The 22819-nt window shown below is 32.1% G+C and overlaps 1 protein-coding gene across 1 annotated transcript in view; it reads right to left on the bottom strand.

The window, feature by feature from the left end:
* The window catches only part of LOC108904270 (cAMP-responsive element-binding protein-like 2), a 28420-nt gene extending 9884 nt beyond the window's left edge, over nucleotides 1-18536 (bottom strand). Inside the window, exon 1 of the mRNA XM_018706752.1 lies at nucleotides 18390-18536. Coding sequence (XP_018562268.1) covers nucleotides 18390-18434 — 45 coding nt within the window. The 5' untranslated portion in view covers nucleotides 18435-18536. The remainder of the gene's footprint in view (nucleotides 1-18389) is intronic.
* Between the last annotated feature and the right edge of the window lie 4283 nt (nucleotides 18537-22819).

Here is a 22819-nt window from a genome sequence, read left to right as displayed (position 1 = left end):
CAACTAGAGCATTACAGCTTTGCTATGGGATAAGTCAACTCTACATAATACAATATAATTGCATGTTAAAAAAAGGCATATAGCCCGATCCACATTAATTACAGTACAAACAATAAATAAATAAAATAATAAATACAATATAAACATATGATAATATACAACCTACAACAGATTAAAATTAAAATAAGCTAACAGCTATTGTCAAAAAATTCCTGAACGGAGTATGCACAAATTTTTAATAAATATATTTTAACATTTTTTCTAAATAGATGAAAGTTATTTATGTTTTTCAAATGTTGAGGTAAATGGTTAAATAACCTTAGTCCCAAAACATTGTGAGCTTTTAAAGTCATGCCGAGGCGTTTGAACGGGACACAAAAATTATGTTTGTTACGAGTATCATGACAGTGGACAGATACATTTGTAGTAAAACGTTCTTTATTTTTATAAATATATAACAATATTTCGAAGATATACAAACTTTTCAACGGGAGAATACCAAATTCAGTGAATAAAGGGCGGCATGACTGGTTCGGAGGTACTCCAGCTATACATCTGACAATACGTTTCTGGGCAATGAAAACGCTATCTGCCCTACATGAACTTCCCCAGATAATAATTCCATATGCTAACCTTGATTGAACTTGTGCAAAATAAAAGGAAATTAACTGAGGTATTTCTAAAACATCCTTCAAAATTCTAGTTTGATAACACTTTGAATTTAATATATTGGTAAGTTTATTACAGTGACTCCCAAATGTCAAAGTTTCATCTAAAATGATGCCTAAAAACGAAACAGTATTACTTTTCTCGATACTAATATTATTAAACTTTATATTTAGGGAGGATGATATCCGACTTTGAGGTGTATGAAACATTATATAGTTTGTTTTAGCACTATTAAAGAATAAATAATTTTTACTAAACCATCTACATAAATCGGAAATATCTGCGTTTATGTTATTTTGAAGAGATATTTCACACTTATTTGAAAAGAGGAGCGAGGTATCGTCAGCATATTGCGAAACAGATGCACCAGGAATTATTTTTGGCAATTCATTAATATAAATAATAAACAGTATAGGCCCTAGAACAGAACCTTGGGGGACACCAATATCATTACTTAATATGGAAGATATATAAGTGGTTTTTTTATTACTTTCATATTTGTGTATTTTGACCATTTGCTTTCTTCCCCTTATATATGAAGAGAACCAAGTAAGTACTGAGGGAAATATCTTTTAGTCATAAATAGAAATTGATTAACCCTAACAAAATATATGCTTTAAATTGGCTCCAGCTGTTATAATAAAAAAATATTTTGTTAAAGGAGCTTATTTCAAGATTTTTTACTAACTTTCTATTTATTGTTGCAGCTATAGTACAACTTTTACCCTAGCAAAACTTTTTATTGCGATTGTTAGGTTAGGTTTACAAGATCAGCAAATTGTTTTTTTTTTTACTTCAAATAAGTAACTTTTTAGACAATAAGTGATTTTTTTGCCATAACTATGTGTACATAGTTAGATTTAATTATTAACTTTGTCTTTGAACTTTCTCTTCGTATTTAAAAAGTTACAGTAAAAAACAAGATATCAATAATTGCGCAGTTTCACCAGCCCTCGCTTTCTACTTTTTTTTAACTTTTTAAATATAAAACAAAACTTGTATGCCAAAGTTGATAACTTATGAACACTATAGGCACTAGCACTACACATATACATTTCATTCATGTCATTAATTTTAACCACGTATTCGGAAGGCCTAATACAGACAGAAAATCGAAAACAAAAATTTACTTTACCTTTTAAATAATAAATCCCGTTAAGCGTTCGAACGTTGAATCGAAACAGCTGATTTCCCTAGTCGTCTTGAATTTTGCAATTGATTTTAAAATCAAAGTGCAGCGGTTCAACTTTATTAACAAAGTGCTATGGACGGATCACTGTTTTTTTAGCCGTACTGTCATTTTAAATAAATAGGTAGGTACCATACTACTCTTTTAAAAACAATAAGTCACACAATAAGGTATACGTACTACAAACGGAATAATTAATACTAAAAACTCATATCCAATTATAAAACATAGTGAAAACGTTAAGAATATTAAAACTACTAAATAACCTAACATTCGAAAACAGTTACTATACATTTGTTTTTATTAATTATTAAAAAATTATACTTAATATTTAAAAATATATCTTATTAATTCATGTGTCTAGATAATAAGGTTTGTCTAGGTTAGCGACCGAATATGGTAGGTCAAGATTCACTCTCGATAAACCTTTGTAGGTCAGCGGTCAGTAGCGGTCCGAAAAAGGGTTACATGATTTGAAAATATTTTCTTTCAGGCTAAGTATGGGTTCTTTAAATTTTTTTAATCGCATATTCGTATTCTACTCACACTTCCCTATGGTCCCTCAAAATTAATGAAATTATGACTGAATTATTATATGTATTACTGATAGAATATAATATGTACTTTATCAGTATGAAAGATGAACAAGACATGCTGTCTGTTGCAATGTCTACGTCTAAACTATGATTACTACGCGCTAAAAATATATCTAACTACTGCTAAAAAATGTTTACTTCCAATACTTGCAGCTATATGTAAATTATTTTCACCGTTAACCGGTAGGCTTCAACTAAAGTCATTATAGTGCAATACATTATCTGGTTACCTTAAGTGGTGCCAAACTGTTCTATAAAGCATCGACTTAAGGTAAATAATCGTGTTAGTAAAATAATTTTTATTAAGCTTTTACACAAAATTGATAAGACACAACTGTAAATAACAATACTTATTTTGAAACTTCCACTAATATAAGAGTATTTTTACAAATATAACTACATGTGACTATATTTTTTGCGAGAATTGACCCTTTCCTAAGCACTTTTCCGTGATTCTTGGAACTCCGCATCGAATCTTGGAATTCCTAGAAAAACTACTACAGAAACGATTATCTGTGGCGTTTTACGTTTTACGGTAGTATTCAAATAAACAAATATTACGCCGCACAAGTGCGTTTAACTTTAAACCCACTGAAAAACAAATTTAGCTGAATCGACACAGCATTATCTTTCGGCAACGAAAGCGTGACACACTTATGTTTACAACGTACTCGGTTAATTCGTGTAAGAAAATAGTTTTGTGGCCGGTTAGCCTTCATGATATTGCATCAAACTACGATCAGAAGGTCCACGGTTCGGAAAGCACTACGTGACTTTTTTAATGTGATGTGTAAAAGCACTTTACAACAGGCAAATCCATTCATGGAAAATTTTTATATTTTAGTACAGAAACTTATAATTGGAAAAAAAACAGCCAATACAAGAAAATATTTTACTCAATATCGTAAACATTTCCGATGTTTTAAAGGAACGTTGTTAAAACGACAAAAATATTACAGTTGCGCAAAAGTGTTCCTTATTTCTTTGAGGGTAATTTGACAGGCGCCATGTATTTGGATTTTTTGCGTTTTCAGCTGATTCCAGCCCTGGAATTAATTTTTCCTAACCCTAATGAGCACGATATGCCTGCTGGTGATGTCTGGTTTCGCCTCGATGTAAGAAATTACCTTAATGAAGTTTTCCCAAATCGATGGAATAGCAGAGGAGGGCTGCTTGAATGGCCACCACGCTCCCCTGACTTAACCCTACTAGATTTTTTTTATCTAACAACATCTAAACAAAGTGTATGTACCAGACACTATAGAAGGATTGAAAAATGTTATTCAATATGTAATTGATAACTTTGAACACCGAATTGGTCATTGTGCAATGGTTAATGGGGGTCACTTTTTATATTTGTGTATTTTTACTGTTTTTGAAAATAGGCCTATTTATTCGATAATATTTGCAGCACATGGTTCCTCTGCAGGTTTATTTTTATAACTAATTCTAAAACAGATTGCAAAATCACCATTAAATTTTCGTTGATAATCTTCTATTTACAAAAATCTTTATACAAACAGATGAAAAATTTAAACAGTTCACAAACATTTGGCATAACAGATTAGTTGTTTGTCATTCAAATAGTATTAGAATAAATTGTCTGTGATGTATGTTAAAATCAACAAAGGAGGCAAAAATTAATCTGTTGGATCTGATATTTGTTAGATGTTTACCATTCCCCTTTTTCCTACATTGCTACACTATCTACAGGGTGATTCAATCATAATGTCATTAACATAAAAGAGAGAAAATCGAATAAAAATGTTTTCTCGACCTTTTAAAAAATAAACAAATTACCCCTTACGTACCGTTAATTCGACGCCCTACATCGCAACACATTTCATGACGGGGAACGCGCTAGCGGACTACAGAGCGTTCGAACACTGAAGCGAAACAGCTGATTTCCCCAGTCGTGTTGAATTTTGTAAAATCAAAGTGCAGCAGATCCCATTAACGACAAAGTGCTATGGACGAATGAGTGTTGTTTTAGCTGTACTGACATTTTAAATAGGTAGGTACCATACTACTCTTTGAAAAACAATATGTCGATAGGTATACGTACTACAAACCGAATAATTAATTGAACATAATACTAAAAACTCATATTCAATAATAAAACAATATTAAAAATAATAAATTATAACTTAACATTCGAAAATAATTGTTATTGTTATACATTTGTTTTTATTAACAAATAAATAATACTTGTTAATATTTAAAATATCTTGTTCATTCATGTGTAAAAAGATCTGTTTATTCCTTGTCGTTCACTGCGCATTAAAAACGCAGTAAAAACTAGGCTAATGACCAAATAATAAGGTGGGTCAAGATTCACTCTCGATAAACCTTTGTAGGTCAGCGGTCAAGAGCAGCCCGAAAAGGGGTTTAAACAATGATTTGAATATATTTTTTTCAGTGTATATTCTATTTGTTTTTCCCTTAAAACTAATTATACTATGACTAAATCACTCTGTATAATAGCTCTGTTCCTAGAGCAATCCGAAACAGTTTCCAACATTCCGAGACATGCGCATGCGGATATGATCCATAAGGTTCAAGATAAATTGTTTGAAATCAAATGCCATTGCGTGGAAACTAATTTTAATGCATTAAGAACAAAGCTAAAAACACCTCTTTATATTTGTTTATCTTAAAATTTTCATGTGACAAAAATTCAAATATTTTATATTTTGAAGAGTTTTTGGGAAAACGGTTCTTGCTACTTTTAACTTCTGCTAATTTGTCCGTTTTATTACCATATTTGTAAAAAATATTAATATTAGTCATTATTAAGCAAAACAATGGCGGTCAGTGCCTTTAGAAAATATAGACAGTTCACCACAAATGATTTTTTGCACGGACACATGTGGAAGAGACATAAATTCACGTTTTACGCTTCTTCCTTTTTCGTAGATAGTGGGTTCGATGACCCCGTGTGTGCAATTTCAACCCTTAACGAAATAAATGTATCTAGAATGCCTGTAAGAATTATAAAAACCACAATTTAATACAGCAAAAAATAGGTTTTGAATATAATTTTAATTGTGGGTAGGTATATGTAAACATTATTGTAGTTACAATTCCAGATTCTAAAAATTGTACGTCATGTACGTTTACAATAATTACTTCTCGTCTGTGTTCTGTTTCCCACCTAAAAATTCTCGAGTAATGTATCAAGATTAGATTGGAAATTAAAACTAAAATTTCACGCTTTTTTATGCGCAATCAAACGCATAGATGTTACAACCAACCATTCGGCAAGAATACCCTTTCTATGATTCCTAATAAGATTGCACAGTTTTTGAAGCTAGAACATCCTGATACATATACATGTCATTCGTTCCGAAGAACATCGGCAACGTTACTGGCTAATACAGGAGTTGATGATGTATTAGCAATCAAGAGACCTGGTGGGTGGAAATCAGCCACAATTGCAGAAAGTTATGTTGCTGACAGTTTAAGTAACAAACATGAAATAGCCAACAGGATTCTTTACCGTGACACTTCAATTCCAGGTGCTAGTAGTACGTCGCATCATGCTGTTTTAATGGATGGTTCAGATAATATTGAGCCTCCGGCGATTGAAATGGAACGGTCAAATCATTTTGAGAAAAATGTGACAATTAGTAAACGCGAGGGGAATAATTATCCCGATTTTATAATGTTACTAAATGTAATAACTGTACAATTACTATAAATATTTATTCAAAATTAATAAAATGTAATGTTCAATAAATATATCTATCTACTTATTCATAAAATATGCATTTATAACTCGAAATCTCTTTTTCCCTAGGGAGGTAAGTTACCTCCTGTTGTCCATAGCAACTTCCACTTCTACGGTAAAATCCACTTACCCCCTTAAAAACAATGTATTAATAGTCTATTTACTATAGTGAGAGCAGATAAATATACATTTGCAATAAGAGCTCAATCTTTTAGTGTTACATTGCAGATTAAATCTAATTAATTTCAGCAAATTCAATGATACATAAAGTCTAGAATTGCACTATTTAAAATTACTCAAAAAATAAATTTAACATTAGGGAAAGTGTTTACCTAATTGTTGCGAAATAAGATAATTAAACAGTACTAATTGCAAAATGCCTTTAGTCAACAACCAGTCGAGATAAAGTTGTCACAATCTTAGCAGGTAGGTAATTAATTATTTGGACCTAGAAAGTGATAGTTGAAAACACAAAAGACAACACCTCTGGTTTATTATGCATAGTAAGGATATAAGCTCTAATTATAGCATATTATAATTTTATTTAAAATATAGGTTGCAATGCATATTTAACGAATATTAAATTTGAAGTGAACAATATATACAGGGTCGGAAAGTCCCCATGGTTCATCGGCCGTTACGTGAGAGCGATAAAGAAAGTCATAGATATCCGTGCGATAGAGAAAGATGGCTATAATGAAGGCGTCTAATAGTCACCGCCCATTTCGCCCTTCCACAAATAAGAGGATCTTATTGAATGATGAACTGATGAACCATGGGGACTTTCCGACCCTGTATTCTGATTTTGTACAAATGTTTTAAATAAAGTAAACACTTCCCGCTAGTATAAAATTCCTTTGATGTGTATACTAAAAAATATTTTTTATTTAGTTATTCCTAGTAAGAGTTGTGTATAACAACGGCAACACTGTACAGTTGTCGATCTCCCGTTAAAAACAAATTATGTGAATTGTTACGCGTAAGTACTAGGCAAGTTAGTGGTTACCAACAAATTTTCTATTAAAAAATCAAGGACATTTATTTTATATTTGACTTTTTATTTGTTTCGAAAAAAGAAAAGATATAGGTACATAATTATAATTGCCTGTTCTACACTATAAGATTCACATAGTATTATTGGCATATTTAATGACTCATTAGATTTTCTTAGTTGACTTCTGAATAATTAAGGCTTTTCAATTTTACTTTGTAGCATTAAAATTCGCTACCCTAATTACATAAGGTCGTATGTGAAATATTAAATATTTGATGTTATCGTATGTAAAAATGGTCTATTTTACGATATAACAGAAGATTGTTGTAGGTGATTTTCAACGGAAATATTTAAAAATTGACAATAATTAAATCACGTAGGTATGTGTAGAAATTATTTTTACAACAGCAAAGAAGGTCGTATCTGTGGTCAATTGAACGAAATATCTGATAATCAGGAACAAAGAATAATATGAGTATCACATAGTCGCATCTACATGCATCCTACACCATCGCTCTTAAAATTTAAATATATTATTGGTATAAAGTCGAATGTGTCCACTTACAACCTTTTGTCAAAATATTATGTGAAATTTAACACAAAGAATATGAAAGAACGTCGTATGTGTGCACTTACGATTTTATTTCGTGACTAATTTAGTTTGGTTTTGTGAGTATAAAGCATGAAGCTGTTATTTACGTTAGGTTAGGTTAGTATTAAAGCAATATTCGTGGGTATACGTGTGTTTAATTATCCTCTTTAAAACGTAGTATTTTTTAAATTCTTTGTACAAGAATAAAGACATTTTCTGTGTTTATAGTGAACTAAAGGTGCTCATTCACAGTTTAAGGTAAGTTATCAGCAGTGGCTAAAACTACGAACAACTGTCATATTTATAGTAATTTATTGCTGTGTTTTAATGTCAAGACGACTACTCGTATTGTTAATTATGATACTTTGAGTTAGAAAAAAAACTAGCGTAGGCATATCATAGCGGCTAAATTAATGCTTATTTTCAACCATGACCTAGTCTAAAATATGAATATATGCCGTATTGTAGCTTTTTAAGAATTTAATAAATTGTAAATATTAAAATTTATCAGTAAAGAATTATTCAGGTGTATTTTCTATTAATAATACCGATATTTGACTGTTTTTTTTTTTAAGTAGACCCCACTTAGCTTATCACTTCTCGCTATGATAATAAATAAAATTTGTAACTAAAAATATCAGAAAAATAACATGCGTATCTGAAATAACGTAATTACTAATGATAAAAAAAAGATCGCCAAAAATAAAACTATTTCGCAATATAGTTCTTCTATAAAATGTGGAGATAAAACTTGTTGTTGTTGTCTCTTTCTTAAATTTTTTATTCAGTAAATGTAAAATTATTATTTATTTACAAAGAAGAGTTTGACGGAAACAGTTAGTCTTTCCGATCTCAATTGAAGAACCAAGAGATTGGCCGTATGTACCAGTTTCGGTCGCTGAAGCAGCAACTCGGCATTGAAATATTTGAAAAACTTGTTCCCATATTTATTTAGCCATACCCATATACAGGTCTGGTCGAACTAAACGTGGAGGTGGTAGAAATGTATACGCCCAATTGAAGAATGCGCGCGCGCGCCGCAAAGGCGTACGCAGACAGTCGAACTGGGCGACTGGGCAATAAATCTCAGCTGTTGACAAGTGGTTGACAAAACTGCTTAGCAGTGCAGTGCAGCAATGCAGAATTTAATGTGATGCAGGTAATTTTAATTTATTACAGGCACCTTCTATTAATCATTCATATTACAATTGCGAAAGGGAGAAATAAGAGAGATATTTTGTTTACTAATACTATTACAACATGGTATTTTGAAGAAATTTTGAAACGGAACAATACGAAATCTACCATCAATATAATAAAATTGTTTGAGGACATAAATAATTAAAATATGTTGTTGGCTAAATGAACATATAATAGAAATTTTCTATACATTATATACATTTTTTTTTTACCTTTAACATAAAACTTTTTTTTAGGGACGCCTATGAAACTCAGTAAATTATATTGTTAGGCGTTTTTATACAGGTTCAACTGACTTCGGGAAAACTATACTTCAAATGACATTTGTGTAATAAAATTGCGTTTTTCAGAAATGAAAAAAATACTAAATGAAGTTTTTTGTTAGTAGCGAATGTTCTCAAAATTAATAAAATTATGTGAATCCCATTTCTCATCATAGCCTTTGGTGAGGCGATGAAATTTTAATATCAATTAAAAAATGTTTCTAGTCGAAATGTTTATTTCACAAAACATTGAGATAAGAAAATCAACTCGTTTATTATGTCCGTTTTACAGTTAAATAAATTTATTTATTAAAAATATGAACAAGTCTTAATTTTTTATTGTAATTCCTCAGTAAAATTAATTAATAAATAATTTCAAGATAATCAAATCTTTAAATCAAAATGTAACCAGATTTCTCTAAAAAATTGTTGAAAGATTAGAGAATTTTTTCAGGAATTTACCGTCATCAGTAAGTAAATTGACAATTTTGTGTATCACATACAATTAATTAAAGGTCAAAACATTGGTCAATTTCTTGTAAAAAGGTCATTAAATGCATCGACCATTAAAATTTTCAACGCCTTCTATATCATAAATTTGGTACATTTAAATATACTTTAATGAAGAAGAATAATCAGAATCTCTTTCCATACTTTAGATTATTTTGGACACATCCTGTATTTTCAGGAAATAGTTGACTGGAACATTTAACGGCATTTTTCTCGAAAACAGTGTATTTTGGAGATTTCAACAGAGACCACCTTTCTTGTGTAATATAATTATACATTACTGGAAACCTCTGCAATATTGTCGAAAATTAACAATATGCATTGACGTGTTTAGTATCTTCAAAAATTAGTTGTAAGAAACTTCAATGTAATATATTGTTTTTTGCTAAATATTTAGCCAAAATTTGATTTAAAAAAGTAATCTTTGACGGCCTGAATCTCAGAAACTTCAGAAAAAAAAACCGGTTTACAAATTTTCAAATTAATACCGAAACGTAACTTGTTTAGATACAAATCAACGGCAAATTAAGCTACATATTTATATGTATATTTCGTAATCGATTTCTCATTGTATAATTAGTACGTGTACTGATAAAGGAAATACAATATGATGAATTAACAGTACATAGTATTTTGGCAAAGTACCACCAACGACCGAAATGATACTTATACTAGATAGATAAAGATAAAAGTTGTTGACATTGTCACAAAACGAAAACGCAGTTGTACGGGTGTACGTGCTGAAACAAAAAATAATACGAAGTAACATCAAATGAGGCTGTTTGCAAGCTACTAACCTATTGTTTATCGTCAACTACAATTAATTGTATTAATTTGCTAATAAAATCACACAGATAATGGACAAAAAAATAGCCCAAAAATACTAGATAATAAACATTATTTGTTCATTTTACAAATAGATTCCACATAGTCTATTCAATTAACGTGGCGATAACTATTACTAGTAAACAACCTATTATTTGCTATTAAAAATTGAATGGCTCATCTCGCATAATCTGGTGTTACGCATAATTTAAAAAGGACCAGATAACGACGTACCTAATTAACAGTTTTTTATACATAATTTTTGCAATAGTTGCGCTATCATATTTATATTTCATTTTTCGATAATGATTCGTTTGTAACAAATATTTACGAATCCAATAAAAAAAAATGTGTACGTGCATGGGCAATGTAAACATTTGATAATTAAAATATACCCAGGTTTGGCCTATTACGTGGCAACACAATTTAATTTAAACTACTAACAGCACCCCGAAAATAACAACCTACTTACAAACAAAAATTAATCCCTGCGCAAAAAATAATTTACGCGTAAGCAATATGCAAACGCAACACTATTACGTTCTTTTATAAAACATTAACTCAATGCGCATTTTATTAGGGAGGTCAGTTTTAAACCGGCTCTTCTAAATGCGATTTTCCCAATAACAAACACTACTGCAACACCAAACTGCAACCCACCGATTCACTTCACCACTCAACGATAACATACAAGAATTACTTAAACAAGTGGTGTAAAGTCGCTGGTCGGGTGACTAACGGTTACATTTCAAACCCTGCCACATGTGTGAAAACTCACTGTACCTCGGAAAATCAATAGAACGAGCAATGAACTACGCGGAAATGCACCTATCGATTAAAAAACGGATGCAACTGCACTGCGAGGGACAAACGGCAGAAGCCGGCAACCCCCGCACTTCCCCATGCTTTGGTTCGGCCGGCCGACAGCGTTACCCCGATAGGGACGCGCACAGGGGGTTGCACCGCACTTCCGCGTACGTTAGGGCACTTCCGGCTGTTAGAAAAATTGAGAAAAAAACATAGTTTGCTCACCGTGCTGCGATGCTCAAAATGCGTAGTTCAGCCAGCGCAAACACGCAGTAGAAAGCCAGACCAGGCCAACCAACGACGAACGGAGGCACGGCACACCGTTCGTTTCGTTCGCTAACCGTGTGGAAGTGACAGGGAAGCTTATCGGCGCCGTTGCCAAATCGCCGGTTAATCTCTAACGATAGTGGATGTGGTTTACATGTTTTGCACTTGTTTAGAAACATTTGTGTATGAATATTGTTTTTAGATCTGGAATAGGCTTAAAGGTTTTAACAAAATCATTCACCACCAGTCAATTTTGTACAAAATTATTTACTTATTTGGTTTTAGTGTCGAATTACCAACTTTTCCTTGTTCCTTCATAGCAGAATACATCTTATATTTCACTACTTTAAATCCAAAACGTATGGCATACCTCAGGGTTCAAATTTTAGTCATGTACTCTTTCCACTATTCATGAACGATCCTGACAATATGTCAAATTTTACTGATGTGAGACATTCGTAAGTCATGACGTTACAATTTATGCTCTCTTTCAGTCAATTGCAATCTTCGGAGAACTGAATAAACTTATAATTTGGTATTTTAACAACAAACTTAATGTGAATAAATTCAAAATATATAATCACTTATACTCGAAATCTATCTATCTTATACGATTACTATATTAGTCATAGTTGTACCTACTAGGAATTGGGGATAATTTTTTTTGATCATGGCCTCAAAGTAGCTTTACTTTAAAAATATTGTACATACGTTACCTTCATTATATTCAAAATTGAATGTTATTCGTTAATTTGGGAGTCCCATTACATTTGTTAAATCAGTAACATGGAATTTGAAATTGAGAAACAGTTTTTGAAGTATCTTTATTTACATCTGAAGGATTTAATTCGACAGAAGCTCTTGACAACAACATATTGACAATAGCGTTTAATTTTCACTCTTCTAAAAAAGAGATTTATATTCTTCGTCAGATTTCTACACAACCTATTGCATAATTTGCTCGACTGCCACTATATCCCCTCTTAGCTAAATTATTTTGGTACCGCATCTACCGATAATGTCGTATGCAATATTTTATAGCCAATCTGCTGGAACTAACCACATACTAGTCACCTGTATGTAACACGTCCAGTATACAACAGCTGCTAAAGATTATCTACGCTTTGCACTTGTATCTTTTATTTTTAACTATTTTTTAAATTTTTCATTTATTATAGTAAATGATAAAAATCTAAAATTCATGGCCAACTTAGATGGTCTAAACTCTCTGTCACTAGCCCCTTAAGTCGATTTATGTTGGTTGTATTCATAAATCTAGAAAAAATACATATCGGTTCCTCATAATGTCAAATATTAAAATTTATTTCACATTATCGAGCGTTGACCCAATAAAGTGACCAAGAAATTGGCTCCAAGTTATATCGGTACACGTAATTCATACATTTTGGTAAATTCCTTAGCTTTAATAAATTGGAGACATCAGAACTATAGTACGATCGTATTCGATGCAAAGTAATAAATCATTGCCTGTCAAGGGAATCAGTGCAACACATTTTATAGGGGGTTTTGGAAATTGAATAATTTCTTTATGCATTATGGATTAACAGTTATATATTTATGAAGGACAAAATGAAAAACAAAGGCATCTCCTTCGCACATTGGGCGGCAGGACAACAATACATTTATTACTCCCTTCATTATCCCTCATATGACTTGTGTCTTGTGTTTTTTGCGGCGGCGCGCGTGCCGGCCTGGCGTGGTCAGTTTCGTTTCGGTTGTATTGGTGCTGCGTGTTTCTCGCTCGCGATATTTGTGAGGTTATAACTGTTATAAGTGCAATTATATTTCTTTCGGGCTATATGTGTGTTTCGCGCTATTATTTGAGAATTTGTGAGTGAAATCATATTTCTTGTGCTCCGTAACAAAAGTGTTTTTAGTGTTTTATTTGTGTGCTGTGTGTGTGTTTCGGGCTGTTGTTTGTGAATCGTGAATGCTATTATATTTTCTGTGCTAGTGAAGTGAAGTTTTTTGTATTATTATTGCTCTGTTGTCGTTATATGGATAAATGGAGGCGGTGCCTGGATGTTCGCGAGCCGGATGTACTGCTGTGGGTACAAAAAAATCTATATTAAGTTACAGAGAAAAAACGATAATATTAAATGTCTATAACCCTTTAGAAAAGGATCATCCCATGAAACTGAAGACTGGTTTGGTGGAAATGTGTTCTAGATATACTGGAGTAAGCGAATTATCTGTTTTCAAAATTTTAAGAGAGAAGAAAATTGAAGGAGACGTTAAGAAACCTAAAAAAGGGGGTGCAAAGAAGAAATTAATATTAAATGAAGATGAGAAAAATGCAGTTTGGCGTACAGTACATAAATCATAGAATTTATATTTTGTTTATAATTTGTTAACATTTCTTGTTTGATAGAAAAATAACTTATTTTGTTGAGATTGGTAGAGAATTGTTGTTAGTGTTTTCATTTGATAGAATCATATCATAGGATTTATATTTTGTTTTCATTCTGTAAATATTTATAGTATATCTGTTATACAAGGTTTTTGCTTTGAAACTTCGTTCTCCTTATAAAAAAAAGAATCGTAATGGGGTGCGATGAAGAGATCAGTTCACGTCTGGAACCCTGTTCCTACAAAAATCCCTTTATTCTCATAAACTATTTGTTTTAAATGTAATTTATTATAAATCCAATTCGTTATTTAAATTCCACATATGTACTACATTTCACCTCTGTACGCGCCACTGTTTATTGTTCCCTGCTCTACGATCAAGCTCGCCAGGTTAGTATTTGACGTATAACCGACCACTTCGTACACTCGATGCACCTGGCCGACTACAGCTAGTACCAGAACACAGTGCGTATGCGGCGGTATTTCAGATTTTACATTCAATTTCATTTTAAATTTGAAACGGTTCATCTTACGCCTCCTAAAAATGATGACACGATTTTCCTTTGATAAAAGACCGACAATTTTTTGCTCTACTTTGCATCGTATACGATCGTACTATAGTTGTAATATAATATTTTCTCTTAAATATTTCTATTTTAACATTTGGAACTCTTAGAAGTCCTTTAATAAAGTAGCTGTAAGTTTGAAGTCTACATCTTAAATGGGTCTTGTAACTGATCAAAAACTTTATGTCACTTTCAATACTAGATTTTTTTTCCTTTTTTGTTTTGACAAGAGAAATCCGCCTTGAAAGTTTATCGCTCATATACTAAAATTTTAGTTATATACGATTCCATTTACGTTAAAACCAGCAATTTTTATATATTTTTTAATCTACTGTGACAAGGGACACGGTTGATCCATTGTGCATTCAAACTGACATTTGTTAGTCACCTTAAAAGGGTGCTTCCTCCTTTGAAGCAATCTGGCAACGCCGAGCCTAACGATATTGCGCAGTACTGTTGTTAACGGAGAGAAACAACGTCGAAGCGATATTATTTCGATGTTGCTGGGCAGAGAGAAGTCGATATGCAGTAGTCATTAATACCGGGATGCGATGCAATCTTGATGCACTTATGTTGCCACAGAACCGGCTTAGGAGTTACGATATCTCCACGCCCGCTGAAATCGGGTCACTTTGAAATTAATTTCAATTGGAAAGGGAACTAATTCTCTATGAAGTGTACCTGGTGGAAAATTTGGATTTGGACGATTGCCGGTTCCTCTATTTAGTAACACTCGATTTAGCACATTAGTGAATTCTCAAGATAAGCCTCTTATTTCATTGTAGGTATAAATGTTACTAGAGGCTGTACGTTACATTGTAAACACCCAACATAGATAAACAGTTTAATAAAAAGGTGGTTGTTAAATTATCCTTTTTTATCTGATCGCTGGTTATCCCTCCTGTACCAATACTATGAAGTATGGTTGGTTTATAAAAAAGTATTAGTCCTAACTTAGCCGTAACTTAACCTTAATCTTAGTCCTAAAAAGTTAAATGTACAGAATGTAATGTACCGGTTTATAGAAATCCCTAGTCGTAAGGAGGTCTTAAGACATGACTTTGAAAGTTCGCATCTTTTAATTTTTCTAGGATTAAGACTAAGATCTGAGAAGTGCGCATGCACAAGTATTGCATTTCGTAGCATAGTGGTCTCCTGTCTTTGTCTATGGTGGTCGCCATTACGCCATTACCATAGTAATAGCTGTGGTAATAGGTTATATTTTTCTTTTCACTCACCAACAAAACAAATAAAATAACATTACCACAGAATATTAAACAAATATTATGCTGTGATATTACTAGCCATGCGCGTAGTCGAATCGCTCATTGGTTAATCTTAATAAAATTAGGACCACACATTGTTTTTATAAACGTGTACCTATTCTTAGGACTAATACTAAGATTAGTGTAAAGGTTAATACTAAGACTAAGACTAAGTTAGGACTAATATTTTTTTATAAACCAACCAGTACTGTTTAAGCCAGTGGCGGCTCGTGACATTGAGAATAGGTGAAGCATATTCATTGATTGACTAAAAAGAAAAAAAGCGCCGCAGTCGAAATTTTTCAAGGTCAAACGGCTTTAAATGATTCTGGAAATTTTTAGTTGCATTTGCAAAATTACCGAAAAACTGACGTTCGTGAGAAGGATTTTCATTTAGATTTTATAAAAAATAGAAATATTAGTTCGGCTTGTGAACTTCTGCGAACATTAACGCACACCGTACATGTATGTTCCAAAGAAGCTTACGACAGCCCCGCGTGACGTTCCCGAAATTGTTAAATCCATCCTTCTTCCACGTGCCCGACTTTACACCTACAATTAACCACGGCATACAGAAAAGTTTTTTAAATAAACACTTCCACACAAACCACTTATACTCCGAATACCATTCACTCCGAAACTTCCGAACGTACACGTTGTCTTTTGACTTCCCCTTTTTTCCATAAGAGAATAAGGCACAGGTCTCTCGCAATTTAAAAAATCCTTTTTGTACTGAATTTTTGATCTGGAAAATAGCGTTTCCAATACAATACATACTGGATCATACATAGGAAACATTTCTACAATTATTATACAAAACAAATATTAACTAAGAATGATGGCAACGTGCTTCCCCCACGCCGTAGTTTACTCCCGTGTTGGCCGCCTCGTTGCCATGACAACTGCCGTAAATAACGCTTCGAAGAGAAGCGAAATACAGACTGACTTCGATCTGCGTTACTTTTGCATATACTACACTTTGTATGGTACGTGGTTGATGTTCGTGCTCCACGAAGTCAATGTTTCTACTATTCTGTTTAGTTCTGCGTATTAAACGAACAAACACAATACATTTTCAATATAAAATTACACCTAAATTATAAAATTTATATAAAATTAAAATTAAAAAATAATTTTAAATTGCTCAACCAAACGGAAATTTTAGGTGAAGCGGTGCATGACTTGCGTCACCTGACGAGCCGCCACTGGTTTCAGCCTTATGAAATATGTAAATATTTCCGCAAAGCCTACGCTGGTTGATGATTTGAATCATTGAGATCATCCTCTAAGGTCACTGTTAATGAGTCGCGCATTTGCATTACAAAAGAAAACATAGGCGATGGAAATACATACTATAAAATCTAATTTGTCATAAAAATGATAAAAAAATAAATCCAAACTGGAATTATGGAAAATTTATTGTTTTTCCCTTTTTTCTACACTGTAGGAACATGATGCACGGTTTTTCTAATCCCACTGCACATTCGTAATTAAATTACGTAAATTAAAATAAAACAAGATAAACTAGTTTTAAATTTAAATAATTAAATATTAGGTATGTAAAAATGTAGGCAACGTTTAAAGGTTTTACCGCATGTAGTATGTAATTGTACATAGTTTTCGCTTCATAGTCGTCCAAAACCACCTTCTTCAGAGCTCTAATGTCAATAACCTTTGACCCACCCACGTGTTATAAATTCTGATTAACTCGATGAAGATTTGTAGTGTAAGAGGTACCTGAAGTTTTCCCATAATTATAAAAACGAGCATTTTTTACTTTGTTTTCTACTTATTTATACAATTAACCACAAATATTGAGAAGGTAGCCGAATGATAAATATAAAAAAATATTTTTTCACCTCAAAAACAGATTATTAAACAAAATGGAGCAGTTGTTTTGTTTTTTTTAAATGAAAATAAATCTCAAATATTTTATAAGTTTTTAGCGAATGTAAACAATTTTGTTTCGACTTCTGTCACCTTTTTTTAAATATACCTAAGATTGTTCGGTTTTAACATAAACAATGTTTTTAAGGTTGGGGGGTTGAAATATGTACCACACCACATTCACATTTCCTGCATTTTTTTATCTTGCGCTATATAGCCTAAGTTTAATTTTCCGAATTTCTCTGATACAGTAAATGCGTAAGCTCAATAACATTCATCAAAATGAACAGTAGCGATAAGACTTTGAATGGCCAAATAAATACAAATAAATTGCATAATACAAACAAATCATTGCATTTATTGTGGGTTAAGTACTTACATTTCGTTGTGCAATTTCAAATGAACCGCTAAGTGGCTAGAGCGCAAGCGCTAAATTATTTGATATAACCCAAAAGTGCCTCTCAAATCTATTTTCTAGTTTCTAGTAGAATTTCCACAACGAAAACTTTAATAATCTTTCTGCTCTACAAAAATAAATTAAAAATAGACTCCGCTAACAACTGAAAATCTAAAACTAGACTACTAGATTTTATATTAAGAATTCATGGGGATAAACGCTGATTATTCTTAATTTTACAAGATATTGGCAGTCAACTTACGATTACACTGTGTTCATCTATCACGGTCATCTCTTGGAAATCCATTTTTTTACTAATTTATATAACGAAGAACCCACAAATTATATAAATAAGTCTGAACACTTTGCACAAAAACAGTTCAACGTGTCTGTGTATTTACAAACATTCGCAAGGTCATCGAATATTTTGTTACGTCATGCCAGTCGATAAATGCGGTTCATTGATGGAGGTGCCATCTGTTGGAAAATGGCGAAAATGTTGTTTGCAGCAATTCAAACCCGCTGATTTTAAAATAGCTCTAAATGAACGAGGGAACTATTGAATATGTAATAACGTTTTTGTATTTTAAATCAACTTTTAATATTTTACTTGAGAAGTGGACAAAACAGATATTTTACTGTATCTTAAAGAATAGGTATGAACCGAATCACATTTCTGAATTAATTGTGATACAACTTCGGGTAAAGTATATTCACAGATTTAAGAGAATGACTACCTAGAGTTACAACCGGATTGTAAAACATGTTGGGAATTTTTAACAGATATGCACTGAATTGCATTTCAAGAATTTTTTGCTATTTAGTTTGAATTGAAAAGAATTTTTGAATTAGCACAGAAAATTATAACACAGACAATATAGCTTGGCGATAGCTATTTTGTCTGTGATTATAATTACTTACATTACATGTATCGTGTGACGACTATAATTAAAAAAACTAAGTTTATTTTAAAGATAATAAAATAAAAATAAGTAATAATATTTATGTTCATTTACATTATATTTTTTTAATAAAGAATAAAGTAAGCATATAATTATTAAATATAAAAATTTATTCATTTAATTCGGATTCTGATTCTTAATAAAAAAAATAAACTAACAGGTTTATCAGGTTACCTTTTTCTGCATATAAAACGTACGAAAAAACTCCTAAATTTTAAAAATCATTCAGTTGAAGTTATGTCTGGCCAAAGTTGTTCGAAGCAGAAAAAATGTGGTTGCTCAAAACTCGAGTCAGTATATCATTGCATTAATCTCTCTGTCATATTCGTTATATGAATGTTCAATAGCTTTAACACGAGAAACATAGTTTTTCCAGCTATTCACAGGCACTTCGTTCTTTGTTCACTTCACTAAGAATAAGATATAGTACACACGTGTTTAGAGTGAGAAATCGATATTCGTTCCAATTTTCCATATGGTTCTCATTGGAATGTTTGTTAATTTGGACACGTTCTTGGTTCACAAGAACTATTGAAATGACTATGACAAGAATCTCATTTATTTATTATCTCAATAGAAACACCTTTCTTGCAAATTGATTCCCAAAAAGAAATTATTTCAAGCATGACCTTACGTTGGCAAAAAACGGCAACTAACCTCTAATCGACGAAGGTGGTCAGTCTATTAAATCTACAAATGTACTTTACTATAAAGCATTACTTGCGTCACTTTATTTTACAATCCAAAGACTTACTTAATTACTAAATTTTTTAGGCGTTCGGTATCGGTACATTATTTGTAAAACTAAGGGGATAAACACATTTTCAGGTGTGGAGCCTAATTGGGGTCATTCTTATTACCTATATGACCAATTTAATAAATATTAAGAAACTGAACTCCCAACAAGCGGTTAACGAGGGTCAAACGTTGTGTAACTTCTGTAGTCAAATACTTATTTTGTTGTCCCCTTAGAATTCCAGTGATATTTATGACCTAACGCTTCCCAAGGGAATGCTTACTAAAAATAATGGGAGCTTACATGATTGGGTAATGTCATCCTCTTGTGGAATTGTCTGTTGCTACATTTAGATAATGAGGAACGTCTGTTTATCATGGGCGTAGCTATAACTTTTGCTTGGGGTGGGCCCAGGCCTGCAAGCTGTATGGAGACCTCTACCAAAAAAAAAAGTCTACGATTACAATCCGACTTACCAATATCAAATTTGAACACGTTTCGATTTGATTCTAAAAAAGAACCGCCTTATCGATATGGCAAAGATAAGACGTGAATATTATATATTTTTCTGGGGTGGGCACCGGGCTCTCTGAGGTGCACACCCCTGCCCCCCGCTAGATACGCCCATGCTGTTTATTATTATGGATTTATACTTTTGGGGGCCATATAATAGATAAATACAGCGTGTTAGAAGTTTGACTGCCTTAATTTTAACAGACGATAGAATAGGTACATTAAAATAAACAAAAAAAACCTTATATGGTATGGGTCCTAAACTCGACCATTTCCGAGAAAAAAAAATCAAAATCTCCAACTTGATGTATAAAAGTTCGATTAATTAAGGAATGTTAATTAATTATGCTTAATTCTAAAAAATAATTAGAGTTGCAATAAATTTAAAATTCGATAAAATTCATATCGAGCAATGTGACAATATTAACACGAGGTACTAAGCTGTCCATCAATACGCAGTTCAGTTGGTGTTGGTATCTGGAATTGTACCGTGTCGGAGTGTTTTTTGCGTATCACTATTTCCTTTTCTTGGGGTGTTTTCCAGCGAGTGCGCGAAAATTGGATTCGAAGGTGTCGTGCGTGCATCGAAAATGGTGGTTGATATTTTGAGCATATGTTGTAGTTTTTTTTATACTTGTGCGTTTAAATTACTGAATTTTGCTTTTTGGTAAGTATCTAAATTATTTTTAATACGTATGATTATTTGGACGACGTGAATCTTTGGGTAGTTTAATTACATATTTTTTAAATACGTAAGTTCCTGTTTTAAGAGATTCATAATTACTAAAATTATTACTTACTTTAAATTATTTTATTTTATTTATTTAAAAACTGGAAAACAATTGTCTTGAAATTTGCTATATGTTTCACAATAACAGCTGTTTACATTTTTTCCGTAGGACAAGTCTGACGCGTGTACACGTGGTGTGCAGGTTAAGCGCTGTTGACACGTTGTGATGAAACTCCCCAATATTAATAACTCGCTGTATTTTGAAAAATGTTAATCTTACGAACCTGTAATATCAAACTTTTTTGTTCATTTATGATTACTCTATCTCATGCTGAAGTAGTGGAAGTCAAATTTATTACACCCTGTATAATATATACTTTTTTCTAATTTCAAATAGATGTTTTTGGAAACCAGTCTAATGAATATCCTTTTCAGGTTTTCAAAACGGGACCACCATGTGTTTGCAGCAAATGTAAAATTATATGGCAATATTGACATTCTGTTTATTATGAAAAGTCTCCACAATACATCTGGATACTACAGGAAACATATGGGTTTATTGATTCGATGTATTAGTATAAATTTCACAGAGATAAACAGTTTAGTCGCTTTACAACGGAACAGGAAATCAGATTCATAAACCTAAAAACATGTTTTATACATATTGTTCGTCAAAGGGGAAACCGCTGGGCAAAATGGCACTAGTCATTTTCATAATTAAATTATGAAATATTATTCAGAAGTAATAGAAAATGCCTATACAACAAATTATTCCTGCTGTTTCTCCTTCGTTGTTCACGTACCTAGTTTAAAAAAACAAAATAATATTTTAACTTTCTTTGAATAATAAATTTATTTTCTGCTTCTCAAAATATTTATTTACTACATTCACCTAGAAAATTTCAGTTAATGAAATTGTTACTTTTTAGATTTCATATACAGAGTGATTTAAATTAAACCGACATACAGGCTGAGAAAAATGTATATAATATATTCTGACGAAAATGAAAATATAAGTCCAAAAATTATTTTTTGGAAAACTGTTATTGGCATTGTAATAATGTTTCCGAAGTGTCAACTAAACATTTTACTTGACTGGAATGAAAAAGACTTTTTTACTTTAATTGAACAAATTTTGCAACTCAAATGAATCAACTGCCATGATTTTCTTAGTTCGAAAAGTCGACAATGGTATACATAACCTTTTAAAACAGTATCGTGTTTTGAAGTTCCAATAATGGAGCAAGTGTTATTTTTCCATCAAGAATAGACCTTGGTGGAGTAACTGAATCAGAAATCTTAACCACTTTTGTAGCAATTCCATTTGAAAGTTGAATTTTATTTTCAACAGAGTTCAAGCAAGTTCTAACCCCCATGTCTTTTGATGGAGATAATATATGCCCTATAACCTGCTAAAATCGTCGAAAAAGAGCGTATATGAAAGAGTGACCCGTATAAGCTTTGTTCATATGCATCAGAAACAGTTGCCAACAGCGAGACGCAGTCGCAGTTGAATCGAAACATTGAATTTTGAAAAGCATTATATCGGAATGCGCATGCGCTTGACTGTAGGAAACTGTTCTGGATTGCTCTAGGAACAAAGCTATAGTCTTTCGGAAGCGGCAATTTCAAATATTTACTCTAATAGTGCGTTTAAGAAATACATTTGAAATGACAAATGTTCTCTGCTTGTGAGTACCTATGTGTCTTACTGTTAGGAATTTTAATGACGAACACATAACCTCCATCTA

Source organism: Anoplophora glabripennis, unplaced genomic scaffold, assembly GCF_000390285.2.
Source record: "Anoplophora glabripennis isolate ALB-LARVAE unplaced genomic scaffold, Agla_2.0 scaffold46, whole genome shotgun sequence".
Classification (NCBI taxonomy): domain Eukaryota; kingdom Metazoa; phylum Arthropoda; class Insecta; order Coleoptera; family Cerambycidae; genus Anoplophora; species Anoplophora glabripennis.
This window is presented reverse-complemented; position numbering and strand designations above follow the sequence as displayed.